This window comes from Aquila chrysaetos, chromosome 6, assembly GCF_900496995.4.
Source record: "Aquila chrysaetos chrysaetos chromosome 6, bAquChr1.4, whole genome shotgun sequence".
Taxonomy (NCBI): domain Eukaryota; kingdom Metazoa; phylum Chordata; class Aves; order Accipitriformes; family Accipitridae; genus Aquila; species Aquila chrysaetos.
In genome coordinates, this window is record NC_044009.1 from 18,869,829 (window position 1) to 18,883,504 (window position 13,676).

Below are 13,676 nucleotides of genomic sequence, written 5' to 3' on the forward strand. Positions count from 1 at the left end.
GAAAGTATGGTGAAGACCACAAGTTCTTTGAGAGGATATTGTGATGCAAAAGCATACAAAACTGGCTATCAAATATTTAGACACCATTGTTGAATGGTATCCTGTGTAAAGCACTCATAACTGCCATTGAGTTTAGGAAGATGATGTTAATCTCTGAAAATAACTTCCTACTTGAGGTTAAGCTTGAATGTGTTTGACCACAATTCCAGCATGGGAGGTTTTTATAGGAAGCAGAGACTGGTAGTCATGGCTGTAAACAGCTTAGTCTCCTTAACATAAACATAGATTCAGTGTTTTAAATGTTTAACCTGTAAGTTGAATATGGTGTCTCTATGGATACTGCATATAGGGTTCATAAGGAGCATCCATTTACATTTTCCATTTAGGTGTGATAAAGACCCGAAGTGAGTATTATAAATACATTTTTGAAAAGACTCTGCAAATACACAAAAGTTCTTGTGTGACGTACCCCCCCAAAAGCATAATTATAGAAATCTTTATAAACTGTAATTTACCTAAAACTCTGTACATATTCTAACAAATTAAAACGTGGAACCTGACTTAAATTGCTGCTCTTTAAACTCTGAATCCAAATCTTTCTGCAAGTGTGTAACATGATGGAAAAGCACAGGTAGCCGAGTGTGTTAGTGATGATGGAAAAACTAAGAAGCAGGAGACCTCTTCACATCTCTGGTCTGGCTATGATAGGGAACAGCTGAGATGGTAGGAAAGTTCTTGGTGCACAGGCAAAGGTTTTGTGAGACAAAAGTGAAATTCAGCTGGCAAGAACTGGTCCTAAACAGAGCTGGGTGCATCTGTACTGCTGATGAGGAAAAACAGGTATATGGTGAGGTGATTCCTTTGTATCCCCAAGAGTGTGCATCACCTTGGGCCTTACTAGTAGGGGAATGAAGAGAGGAGCCTACAGACCTTGTATGTTTGCTTACTTTTTGTGGCAAATGTGTCCTAATACATTTCAGAAATGTGACTGTACATGAGAATTACATTAAGTTGTGGCTATGAAAGGAACTAAGTTATTTGTTTGGAACAGAAGGCATTAATTAAAGGTGGAGATGAAATTTAATGATGCATGGCGCAAATAACAAGTTTGTTCTCTTTATTGTATAATAACAAACTTTTTCATGGCTTCCCATGTTTTCTCCAATGAATGCTTGGGCTTGCGTTGCCTAAAGGCAGCTTAAGCCAGCTATTCACGGACCTCACATGTATCTGGAAGCAGCACAGTTTGGTCTGATGTGTGATTTGGAGGGGCAGCACTTCCTGCAAGCTTACCCAACTTGTTGAAAGTAAAATATATTGTCTTCTGTAAATCCATGTTGTTGTGAAATGCACAGACCTGTCTTTATAATTTTGAATGTTTTTTGATATCACTGACATGATGAAAACTATGGTACTGATTTCTTTAACTGTCAACATCTGTATTTGGAGACCTCAAATGTTAACAAGACGCTGCATTTTTATGTTTGCATCTCACTCTAGATTTTTCAGTGGCTATGTACCATTTAATTAAACCTCGGTCCGCTTTTGTAGAATAACTAACTGAAAAAGCAGCACAAAGAATAATGAGCCCTTTCACAGTGTCTATGCTTGCACCTTAATTATCAATTGCATTTATTTCACTTGTGCCCAACCAGGGGTCAACCAAGAAGCCATGTTTGGACAATAAATTATCTTTGTCCCTGAAAAAAAATCTTTAAAGGTTGCAATACAGCATCTTTTCTCAAGCTAAAAACATGTTTTGCATTAAGTCTTTGTTTCCTAAGATCCTTCTAAGAAAAAGAGAAAGATAGCAGGATGAGTAAGCACCCCAGAAGTAAGCTAAGCTAAATCTGAAAACTGGAAGGGAAAATTCATCAGGTTAAACATGCAATGGGAAATGCACTGCACAAATAGTCTTTGTGCTTCATTGTTTGAAAACTGTTATAAGACCTTTTTTTCTCTTCATTCAGAGATGCAGCATCTGCTGCTTTTCAACAGGATGGTTAAGTTTTATCCTGAGGCATGTTGTTATGAACCATATTGCTTCTGTGGGATGTGTTTTTAGAGTGGTTCTGAGCAGTTTGCAGATACTGGGACTATAAACTTATATTAAGTGGGGTAAAATTAATTCATCTAATACAAACCTGCACCAGGCTTACATTAAAATGGCAGAATGAATCTCGGAATGATTAGAAGAGATTGTTTGGAAGGGATGTTGAATGTGCTTAGAAATGGTCTCTCTGAAATAAAATCCTGTGTAGAGTGTGGCATGGAACAACAGAGCTTATTTAAAAGCTCAGTGGATCTGTTGTCCCTTTTAATTTTTTTCCATTAGGATTTTGAAGAGAGTCTTAACTTTAGCCTCAGTTTGAATATGTGTTGGGAGTGGGCAAGAGGAGGGTTTATGTTTGAGTGTAGGACTTGAAGAATGTATTTTCGGTTGAGCGAATGCTTTAGACTGGCAAACTGTTTGTACACCTGCAAATTATTTCTGAAGCAGTAAGCTATATTATAACATACGAAAAAAGGAAAGTGCAAACTATCCTGACTTCTCTTTTCCTTACTTCCTTTAGAGTGCTTTATATTGGTCTTGCCTGTAATACAGCTCGATACATTTACATCTCGTATCTGGAAAACGCCTGGACTGTTCTTCCAATGGAAGTACTTCAAGGTAAGACAGTGCAGTAATGCCCTTCCAGTATAAGATCAAGTGCTTACATTTATCTTCTTTTCAAGTGAACTGTGATTAAGTAAAAATCTGGTATTTCTCTGTTTTTTTGATCACAAATATCCCAGAAGACCCAGGTCCATAAAACATTACTGTTTATCTTGGAAAATATTTGACGTCAAAAGGGTGGGTTTGCATTTGATTGTGCACAGTTCTCTGTTTATTCATACAGAACTGTGTGAGACCAACACACCCTTTAACTAAACAAAGAGACAGAAGCACGAGGTTGGTACACACCTACTGCAAATCCTGTTTGGTGATAAATGTGAACTTCATTAAATGCAAAAGGTCGTGGTTCTTGAAAGGATGCTGTAAAACAAACAAACAAAAAAACCCCACCATAGTCTGGGTCATTCTGTCTCTTAAAATATTTTGTAGTTTTTCAGTGGTATTATTTGATCATACCTTTAGACTACAGGATTAATTTTTTTAATAGCTAGAGAGGAATTTCTTTCAATAGCTTTGTGCTTATAGAGCTTCTTTAAGATACTTGCCCTTTAACTAATTTAATTAGAAGGACAGAGGTGTTGTCTATGAAAAGTAATTTGAGCCCTGTTTTCAAGTTGTGTTGTCAAACAAGTCAGTAAGACCTTCATTGGAATGGTAAAGTATAAATTGTTCTAACTTAGATTTTACGAGGTTTTTTTGTCTTTGTAGTGGGTACCACTTCTCAAAACCAGGAAAAGTCTAAACTATTTTATTTTCTGTTTTCTTCAGTATTTGAAGAATACTGAAGTATTTGGGTTTGTAAGGTTGCAAGAGGATGGTTAATTTAAATGCAGAAAATGTTTTCCCTGTCTTTAAAAATAATTGTACCATCTTTGTTAAAGCCAGTGTTTTGGATTTATACAATACTACTTAGAAAATTTTCCACAGATTATACTTAGAAGTTTTATTCTTCTATGTGCAGAATAATTTGAATTTGCATTAACTTTTTCTACTATATTTACACAAATCTTTGTAAGGTAGATTTTTTTAACTTGAGTTATAAAATGCCATTGGAGAGCACTGTGTAGATCTTTGCATATACATAGAAAGAGATTTGTTTGTGTCCTGGCTCCTTACCTCCCTGCTAACAAAAACAGTTTATTGTATTAAAACTGCCCCAACAGCAAGTTTCTGAATTTTGTTATTAAAACCCCTAAACCACAACTATTGAATTGATACTTCATTGTGCATACCAAGTGTTAAAATATGAAAATGTTACAAAGAACCTGAAGAATGCATATGTGTTGCCTGCTTAAACATCTGTGGGGAACAAATGATGAATACAAAGCTTTGGATATTACCTTCTAGGTAATCCTGTTTTAAGAGACACCTCAACTCAAAATACAGGGGAAAAAAAAAAACCCAACTTGTGTCTCAACAATACAGCCATAAGTCTGTGCCCAGAAGCATCCTATAGCCACGGCTGAGAAAGAAGTTTATTTTACTTTTAATCTCGTTTTTATTCTGCTGAAATTTCAACATGGATTGCTTAATATGTAGGTTTGCTTTTACAGCAAGGCTGTGAGGGAGCTGTTTTCCTACGGGTTTTTTGTGTGGTGTGATCTTGAGTAATCGAGATTTAAAGAAAAAACTAAGGACCTTCAAAATAATACTTTCTCATAAATTTATTTGCCAGACTTTCTCTATATCTAGCTACTGCTGAATCATGTATGCTTGGGTTAATCTTTCTGTTTGCAGTTACTTATAGTCAGCAAATGAGAAAGTTAAAAACAAAACAAACCCAACACACAGACACACAACCCCTCCCCACCCTGAAAGCCTCTTCGTGTTCTACGTACACTTTTCAGCCTGCATCTAACATGCTTTATTAGTGTCCATGAAGTCCACAGGTACACTAGATGTGTATCTAATTACTGCCACTACATTTGCTACATTCCAGTAATCTCATTCAGTATTGCTGAATGGGAGATCAAGTTTATCTTTTTAGAAGTACTGTTGACTCCCCCACTTTATTCTTTTCCCCTCTTCGCTCTTACCAGTTTTAATCCCTTCTTGATTCATTATTTCTTTTGCAGCAGTTCCTGTTTCTTTGGGCTCTGCTTTCTTTCCTCCATATCCACTGAATCTGTCGGTAGGGTTAAGGGGTGACACCTTAATGAAATTTGGTGAGGTGGAAGCTCTTATTTTTGTTAAGTGAGTTTGTTGACAGAGGTAAGAGTTGTAGCTGCTTTGCATATGTACGGATTAGAAGTCTTTAAAAACAAAAAAAGAGTAGATTGTGCAGAACACAGGTACCATGTGGGCCACATGACTGCATTAAGTTGATAGGTCTTTTAAATCCCTTGGTGAAAGTACTTACTATAATTGTACATACCTCTTTTTGCAGGAAGCTGTCAAATTCTGTGTAAATTCCAGTTCTATCAGCTGGAGAGGTTTTAAGGTCAACAACAGTTTCAGCTGCCTTTCGTAAAGAATTTATTTTTCTTTTTAGTAAGTTTCTGGAATACAAGAAGGATTATCCCCATGTGTTGTGCTGAGGGGCATGGAGAGATTTCTGGAAGATGACTCTGCAAACTGCATCCATTGATTGTAATTAGAGCCATGCTGTGTTTCAGTTGCTGTCTGTAACTGGGATAGGGAGGGCTCTTTAAGTGCACTGCACTCTCAAAGGAGTAAATGAGGAGATTTAAACTCACTTCTTAATTTAGAGTTTTGAATCCGTATGCTGTATTGACTTGCCCATGCAATGTATGAAAATAAGAGCTTGGGCTGAATCTTTAATAACTGAAAATTTCAAGACATCCTCATAGGCAAATGTGTATAACATGTATATACGTCATCAGTCTGTGAACACGCAAGCAGTCTTGTTCATTTCGCACTTAAGAGATTACATTTTGATATGCTAGTTAGCTGCAACTTACTGTTCCAAAGTGATGGTCCAAATTCTCTGGTAACAGCTATGCTAGCTCACCAATTTGCATAACAGGTATTTTCTGAATTACAAAACTATATTGATAACCTGAAAATAATCTATTTTCACTTGGCAGTTATCCAACTCCAAAACAGGTACTATTCTAAGAAGTGACTCCTACTGATGGTCCAGCAATACAGTTATGCCTAGAGAGCAAAAAGCTTGGGTCTTTAACTGGCAATAATTAGGACGTACCTCTCTTGAAATTAATCTGGCTCCCCGCCCGAATCTTCAATTCTTGGTTTATATGTAAATTATCTGAAGTTTGCTAAACATTATTATTCTAAGCATAACACTAGGGTTGTTACACTTGTTGGAATTACAGTCCAGATGGTGAAATGGTGGTTACTGGTTTTAGCAAATAATGTCACAACATATATATTGTGAACAACTTCTTTTTAAAAGAATTGTGGTTAGCAGTAATCCAGACTAGACTTCTTACATAAATTGTTGTAAAAACTGTTCTAAATAGTCACTGTTCTATAAATAATTATAATAAAGATCACATTAGTAATGTACACATACTAAAAAAAATAAAAAAAAGCCCATACCTTTAAAGGCAGGTGAAATAAGCTGGTTTAAAGGTATGGATTTGTTTTCAGAGGAACTCAGAACATTGTGTTCTATCTGGATTGCCTAGTAGAGCTGAAAACACCCAAGAACCTGTTGGTTAAGTTATGGCCTTTTGTTTTCAAACAAATACAGTGGCATTGTGCTTCATGGTTTAAATAATTTCTGATGTGTTTTTGATTTGCCTGGCTTTAAAACTTGACTTACTCTTTAACAGCTGATAAAACTGAATGTTTTACATTAATTGATATCCTTTATAAAACAAAAACACATTATCTATATTAGATTAGCATTGCTTTGTTATTGGGACAGTTCTTGGTTGCTACTTTCAATGCATACATGGGTTTGCATTAAAAAGAAGTAGATATTCAGTGAGTTTTAAACCTCAGAGCTTTTTGCACGGAAAATCTGAGAGTTTTAAAGCTTTAAACTGTACATGGTAAGGTAAAATGTACTCATCCTAATGTAAGCTTTTTATTTTTCAACAAGGTGATATACTATTACCAAAACCAGCTCTGCAATGTATAAAGGTGGCCTTTACAAACCCAAAGCTTGACAAATTTTTATTTAGATTTGGAATGAAATTGAACTGTACAGCCTTATGGACATCTAACATGGCTATACCAGAACTGTATCAATTCCATACAGTGCTACTTATCATTTTACAACTAAGCGAAATCCAGGTTATTCTGTGAGCATGTTACAAAATCATGTGTTTTCTTGCTCTTATGAGTCTTCAGCCTAAATGCCTAAGTAATTATTGAGTGTCCAACTGTTTATTAATAAGTCAAGTGTAGAGGACAGAAACAGTTGACTGAATCATCAGTTGTGCCAATATTTTTTTTAAAACCAAGGCAGTAGAGCTTAGGCATTGGTAAGCTGTGATGACTATTTTTAATACCACTCAAATAAGAAAAAAATATTCCCACTCAGTCTGAGGGTGGCAAAATAGTTCAGGCTTATTTAATGTGTGACGAGCTACAAAACTGTTTTGTTTTTCCAACTTCTCCCTAACCCTGCCTTTTCCTGTCTTCTTCCCTACTCCACAAAAAACCCACCAAGCTCAAAGGCGAGGGCTCCACCTGCAGCCTGTTTCTGCATGCTGATGGTTATTCACTGTCTTTCCCCTTAGCTGTCCTTCTTCTGCAGTAGGAAAAAGTGTTCGTAACCCTGAATCTACAAGGCACGTGCCAGAAAGAGACTTTCAAAATCTCTGCTGGAGAGCTGGGCCTGTCTGGGATACGTGGCCATTGTTTACAGCAGCGAGAACCTCTGCTGTGCTCGGTCCCCAGAGCGGGAGTGGGTGAACCGCGAGGCAGCAGCAGCGCACAGCAGTGCCTACGCACGATGCAGTCATAGCGGGAGGAAGGGTGTGCTGACTCTGCCTCTAAACAGCAGGCGTGAAAATCGGCATCTTTGGCCTACCCTGAGGAGCTTGTGTGCTTTTCCCCTCCAGACCATTCAGTGCTAAATGCAGAGCGTGTTGGTGTTGCATCCAGAAAGAGTTTGCTTGGAGGCGGTTGGTTCTTGGGGGGAGTGAGAAGGGCAGGAGGGGATTAATTCTTCCCTCTGAAATGACATGGCGCGCTCTGGTATTGTTTGGATTTTATGACCTTTGCACTGCCTTCATTGTGGCAGTAAGGAAACTGCTGAGAGGCATCAATGCTTTAATTGCCTGCAGCTTATGAAATCAAGACTGTATTTCAAAGGCCCCAGGTCACTCTCAAAGGGACAAGGAATCTGGCAGAGAGACTGTTAAGGCACTTCATTTAGTCTTCCTAGGGACTGTGTCTCAAGAAGAGAAGTGAGGTCATCTTAGAGGGAGAAAGAGCTATTGACAGACTCTGCAGAAGAAGGAGTCATCATGTCTCCCTGTGGCTTGGTTGCCAGTATCACATTACCAAAAGCTGATTTGTACTTCATTGACATTTGTCAGTGAAGGGGTTTTGTTGTTTTTCTCCAACGCATGCTCCAACTGATGAGTGCAGTCGCTCTGATGTTGTATTAGTACACTCTGGACCCTGTACTCTTCGCAATGTTTCATCTCTCTAGGTGTCACGCACGCGGCTATATGGGCAGCTTGTATTTCGTACCTTAGCGCGGCAGTGCCTCCGGAGCTGAGAACGTCAGCCCAGGGAATCCTGCAAGGTCTCCACTTGGGTCTGGGCAGAGGATGCGGGGCTATGGTTGGCGGGGTTTTGGTCAATTACTTCGGTAAGCAAAAATTGTATTGAAGATTTTTGTTTTATTTATTGAAGTTCTGGTTTTACTGAAGTACCAGCTTTAAACTTATTTATACTTAAGGTATTGTTATGTTTTAAAGCATAATGCACTTTTTATAAAACATGGACTCGTAGAACTGCTCAGGCTGGGAGGGACCTCAGGAGATCTCCAGTCCAGGCCCATGATCAAAGCAAGGTTAGCACTGAATTCAGACAAGGTTGCTTATGGCTTTGTCCTGTCAGTGTTACAGATTGAATAAATATGTTATGCCTAGATATTTTTAGTACTGTGTGAGCAAATCTCCAACCTGATCCTTAACTAAGATGAATGAATCCTTTGTGAGAGAATAGGTTGATGCTATGCAGCCTCTTGGATGAACAAATGAGCATCTAAGTACTTGGTTAAAAATCCTTTGCAAAGCCTGTTGAAGAAGTGATGGGGGAGGAGGATGTAATGAAAGAAGCTAGTAAGAGTCTACATGGGACAATACATACCCAAGGAGTGCATAATGCTGACTCATCTTGTATTACTTTATTAAGTAGAATCTCAGTTAAAAAAAAAAAATCTCATTACAGGTCCTGCGGCCACATTCAGAGGAATAGGGATGGCTTGTTTAGTGATTCTTCTTCTATTTGCACTGATCCAGTGGCTGTTGGTTCCTGATGAAGAAGAAGGTAAATATTCATGTCACTATGACACTACAGAATTAGAGCTAGTGAAAAAAGGTATCTCGGAAGCTGCTCCCTGCAGCTTTTATTTTGTATGTTTGGTGACTTTACTCAGATTTTTACAAAACTGTTTGTTTTCAAGTGAGAAGTTTTTTCCTGAGCAATGATAGAAATTGAGATGATGTGTTCCTTTTGTAAGAAGGGCAGCATTGCATTCTTGGATGCTGGCAGGAGGAAAGCATAACATATTTTACTACCTGTATGTCCTCTCAGTTCTGGGAATCCCTTCTGTTAGTCTTAACAGCTATAGTGAGTCACTTCAGTTGCATCAGTTCTTTAAGGTCACCTTGACCACTGCATGCTCTCATATTCTGCTGATCCAAGCTACCTCTGCCAGAAATTGTAGAGAGGGCTTCAGAGGACACAGACTTTTATAGCTGCCTCAGTTCTGTTCTGGTACCTGAGATATCTCCCCTCAGGTGGAACTTGAACTTTTTCATCTCCACCTTTATTACTGTAAAGGTTAACCAGAAATTAAATGCTTAGTGCAAAGGTAACGATTTAGCATAAATCTAATTCTTACAAAGACAATAAAACTGTGGCAAATTCTGAAAAGTCATGAATTTTCGAGCTGCTTTTTACCCAAATGTTACTTGCCAATATGAGCTTTGAGTATGAAATGAAAGTTAGTTTTCTCTAGCTGGGATATTAAATGAATTGTCCTTGACTAGTTATCAAGTCGCCTGTACTGAACTGTTCAAATATTTGTTTTATTAGAATTCTCTTCACCTCTGTTCAAAAGATAATGGCAAAAAATGGAAAGGTGAAAAGGATATTTGCTGCTTTAGTTTCCCATCAACTTTCAGTTAATTACACGTGAACTTACAAAAGAATAGTTTGTTCTTAATGGCCTTATTCTGTTTAGTTTGTTTCAGTCTTTGGTTTTCATTTAATACACACTACCCACCTTAAGAGCTTGTATCTTAATTTTAAGCATGGCAGTAATTAGGTTGCTTTCAACAAGACCAGCTGGATGAGTAAAACTAAGCATGTGGTCAAGTGCGTGCAGGATTAGTCTCTTCATTTCCTCACTACTAGAGAACATTCAGCCATTGCTTAAAAAAAACAGTATGATCTAAGAGTCTGTAAATAAAATATGATTTTATAATTTTGAAAAAAGATCTTTTTAATCAGTAAAATGTTTCTACTCAGAAAAAGTATTTTCTCAAAATTTACAGAATGCATTATTTACAGACTCGTAGAGAACATACAGCTATTACTTAAAATATCCAGCAGTTTCTAACAACGTGTTTAATTACTTTTCATATATAAATACTCTGGCTCTTCAAGATTGTAAGGCACATTGTGTTGGGTCATGACAGTCATGTAAGGGGTGACATTTCAAGACAGTTGTGAAAACTACTTCAGATTGTTGGAAGACCTTAGAGGTAAAGGTCTGTTGGGAGGATTTCTTCCTTTACCTGAAACTCTGTGACAGATATTTTGTCTCCTCCAGTGTGTCACTCTAACCTTGTTATTTTCTCACTAACGGCATAACTTTGTAGTAACTATGGAAGGATGGTTTATTTCTTAAACAGAAAAAGGTGGTGAAGATGTGAAACAACTTCATAAGTTAAATCAGTAAGCTTAGAAATTTTAAGATCAGAAACGGCTGTTCTGATGATGTAGGCCATGCAACTTCACTGAATGGTTCCAGTGTTTAATTATGAGTATGAGTGAGTTGTAAGATGCAGGCTTTATGCAGAGAAAGAAGTTTGCCACAAGTCTAGAAGACTTATTTTCAATTTGCATGTAACAGGAAAATGACTTCTTCCATGTAAAATGAAAATATGAATTTCTAGTAGCTGAGAAAAAACGGACTGCTTCATACTCATTAGCCCCTCCTGTTTATGCAGCCATCCAACATACCTCACTGCAGTTGCAGAACAGCCTTGCTTATAAGGCAACATCGACGTTGCGTTTCCCTAACTAGATTGTGGCATGTCTTGCTCCTGGCTGTTTGTGCCAGTGTTCTGCTTTCAGTACAGTGATAACCATATTATGAAAGCAAGAAACGCTTTGTGTTCATTGTCTGCTTTACACTTTTTTTAAGCTCGTTGGCTTTGCCAGTGATTATTTTGTTTTAAAATTCAGAAAAGACAATGCTGGCGGAAAGGATCCCAGTGCCTTCCAGTCCTGTTCCCATAGCAACTATTGACCTTGTACAACAGCAATCAGAAGATACCATGCCTCGGACTGAGCCCAGGCTCCCTCTAAAGAAAACTAAACACCAAGAAGAGCAAGAGGATGTGAACAAGCCTGCCTGGGGCATCAGCTCTTCTCCTTGGGTTACCTTAGCTTATGCTGTCTACCAGATAAAAGAGATGGTTAAACTGTCTAAAACCAATCCAGCTCCTGAGAATCAGCCTTTGCAGGTAATCTTCTAATGTGCAGGATGTTCTTAAGTATTTATTAGATGCTAGAAAACCTTTATAGCTGTGTAAATCTGTTAGTACCTGGCAGGTATTCTCTGTCAGCCTGTAATGAATTTGGGAGTTGTGACACAGTAGTTGAAATACTGCATTGAATAGAGTTGTTTTCTATGTGTAATAGAGCAGGAATAACTATTTTTGCAAGTATTATCTTCCTGAAGATGGGAGGAGAGGGAGAGACATAGAAAGAGACTCTGTTTTACAGGCTTGGATATTCTTGTATTCCCTTTAAGTTTACATTTGTTGTCATGTTAGTTGGAATGTGTGAGTTATGCATTTTGCAAAATTTACAAGGTGATAATTGAAGATGCACAGCTGCTTAACAGTGTAAAATGATTTTTATTTAGTTTTGCTTCCTTGGGTGTCAAACATCTACATGGTTGCAGAAATAGGTGTTCCAGACAACTACTGATGCGATACAGAGCCCTCTGTTCAAATAAAGTTAATATCTTTTTTTCCTAGAGTTACACCAGCTAAGAGCCATTCTGTGATGTAAAATGTCTGATTGCTGGTGCTTACTTTACACCATTTCCCTTCTGTCCAGTCTTCTCCCAAAATACCTTTTAATACCTTTAGGTTTATTAATGATTGGATGGGCTTGGATCTTGAACTACCTTTTAATGCTTTGGACGTGTGTTTCAGAATGGAGCTGAAGCATACTGCTTAAGCAAAGTGGGGAAAGGTGGTCAATGCAAGTTTTAGAACAGCATGGTTAATGTTAAAACCACTGTGTTTACCTGTCTGGAAGGAGCGGGTGACGTACCTTCTTACGCACCTGGTAGGCGTAAACACAGAAGTGCTTTTTCCACAGCTGTTGTCTTCAGAAATGGGTAATTTGGAATATGAGTGTGAATCACCAGAGCAGAGTGTGTAGGAATTTCACCTAGTCAGCCATCTCCTGCCTTTCTTATTTGTCTTTATTCTTGAAAATATATTTACAGGCACGTCTGCTTTAGGTTGGTTGGGTTTTTTGCTTGTTTGTTTTTGAACTTCCCTGAGTCAAAGAATGTGGTTTTTATAGTGACACTGAAGATATCAGTGGGTCTCTGACATCAGAGTAATTTGTCCAGACAAACCGCTCTGTTTCCCATTGGTAAACGTCCTCAGGGTCTTGGTTACTGTAAGCTGTCCCCTTTTAAAAAGAGAAATCAGAGAAAAGCAGTTGCACAGAATTTGCACAATGAACATGGCAAGAAAAGAATGTTTTGCAGTTGTGTGGTGTTTGAGACTGACTTGTCCAACACTGCTGGACACCACCCAGCTGCTTCACTGAAAATTTTGAAGAGGCCAGAAAGGCTTTCGTGCCTGTTGGCATCTCTATGGCACATGATCTCTTCATTATTCTTTTCTTCCTGTAAAAATACAGTGCTGATATAAAAGTAGTTCTTGTTGATATGCCAAAAATCAATGCATCCCATTGTATTATCTTCTTCGTCATCTGTGTTCTCCAAAATCTCTTATGCTTACTTCAGCACACCAAAAGGAGAAACCTCCAAAACATTTCAGGTTTTGTGCTCAGTCATTTATTTTAGGCTGGTGATATTAAAATACTGAAACTAGAAAAAGGCTGCCCAGCTCTCTTATTAAATTTGTTAAATAGCCTCCTTAAAATGGAAATAGATCATTTGGAAGGAGGGTCAGTGCACAGAAAATGGAATTAGTGACAAAAATCATTCCTTCTTATTAAGATTTTGGCTTGATTTTCTACTGCTTGCTTATACTTCTTCAAGCAAAGGGACATACTTGCTGTATTCTCTATTCTTCAGTGCAAAACAAATAATCATAGATAGTGTATCATCTTCTAATGTGAAACGTATTAGTGTGAAGGCTTTCTGTTTCAACCCTGGGGAATGTAACCGGTGTTTAAACATGCTCTTTTGTTCCTTAGTAAGGCCTGTTTGAGTAGACTGGATGGAGTCGTTCATCAGTATGGCAAAAGTTCTGCCATTCAGAAAGTCTGAACAGTATCTTGGGGAGGGATGGAACTATTGCAGAAAGCTATATTTAAGGAGCATAAAAAAATTTTACAGAATTGTTTGGTCAAAATAATGATCGTCTGAACTCTTTGAAGTCCA

At 37.9% G+C, this 13,676-nt stretch overlaps 1 protein-coding gene across 4 annotated transcripts in view; it reads left to right on the forward strand.

Annotated features, from left to right (window-relative positions):
• Nucleotides 1–13,676, forward strand: part of MFSD6 (major facilitator superfamily domain containing 6) — a 48,801-nt gene that overhangs the window by 32,596 nt on the left and 2,529 nt on the right. For all 4 annotated transcript variants that reach the window (XM_030016945.2, XM_030016943.2, XM_030016942.2 and 1 more), the window contains 4 exons: nucleotides 2,574–2,671; nucleotides 8,271–8,432; nucleotides 9,017–9,115; nucleotides 11,264–11,544. In XM_030016945.2, the coding sequence (XP_029872805.1) occupies nucleotides 2,574–2,671; nucleotides 8,271–8,432; nucleotides 9,017–9,115; nucleotides 11,264–11,544 (640 nt within the window). The remainder of the gene's footprint in view (nucleotides 1–2,573; nucleotides 2,672–8,270; nucleotides 8,433–9,016; nucleotides 9,116–11,263; nucleotides 11,545–13,676) is intronic.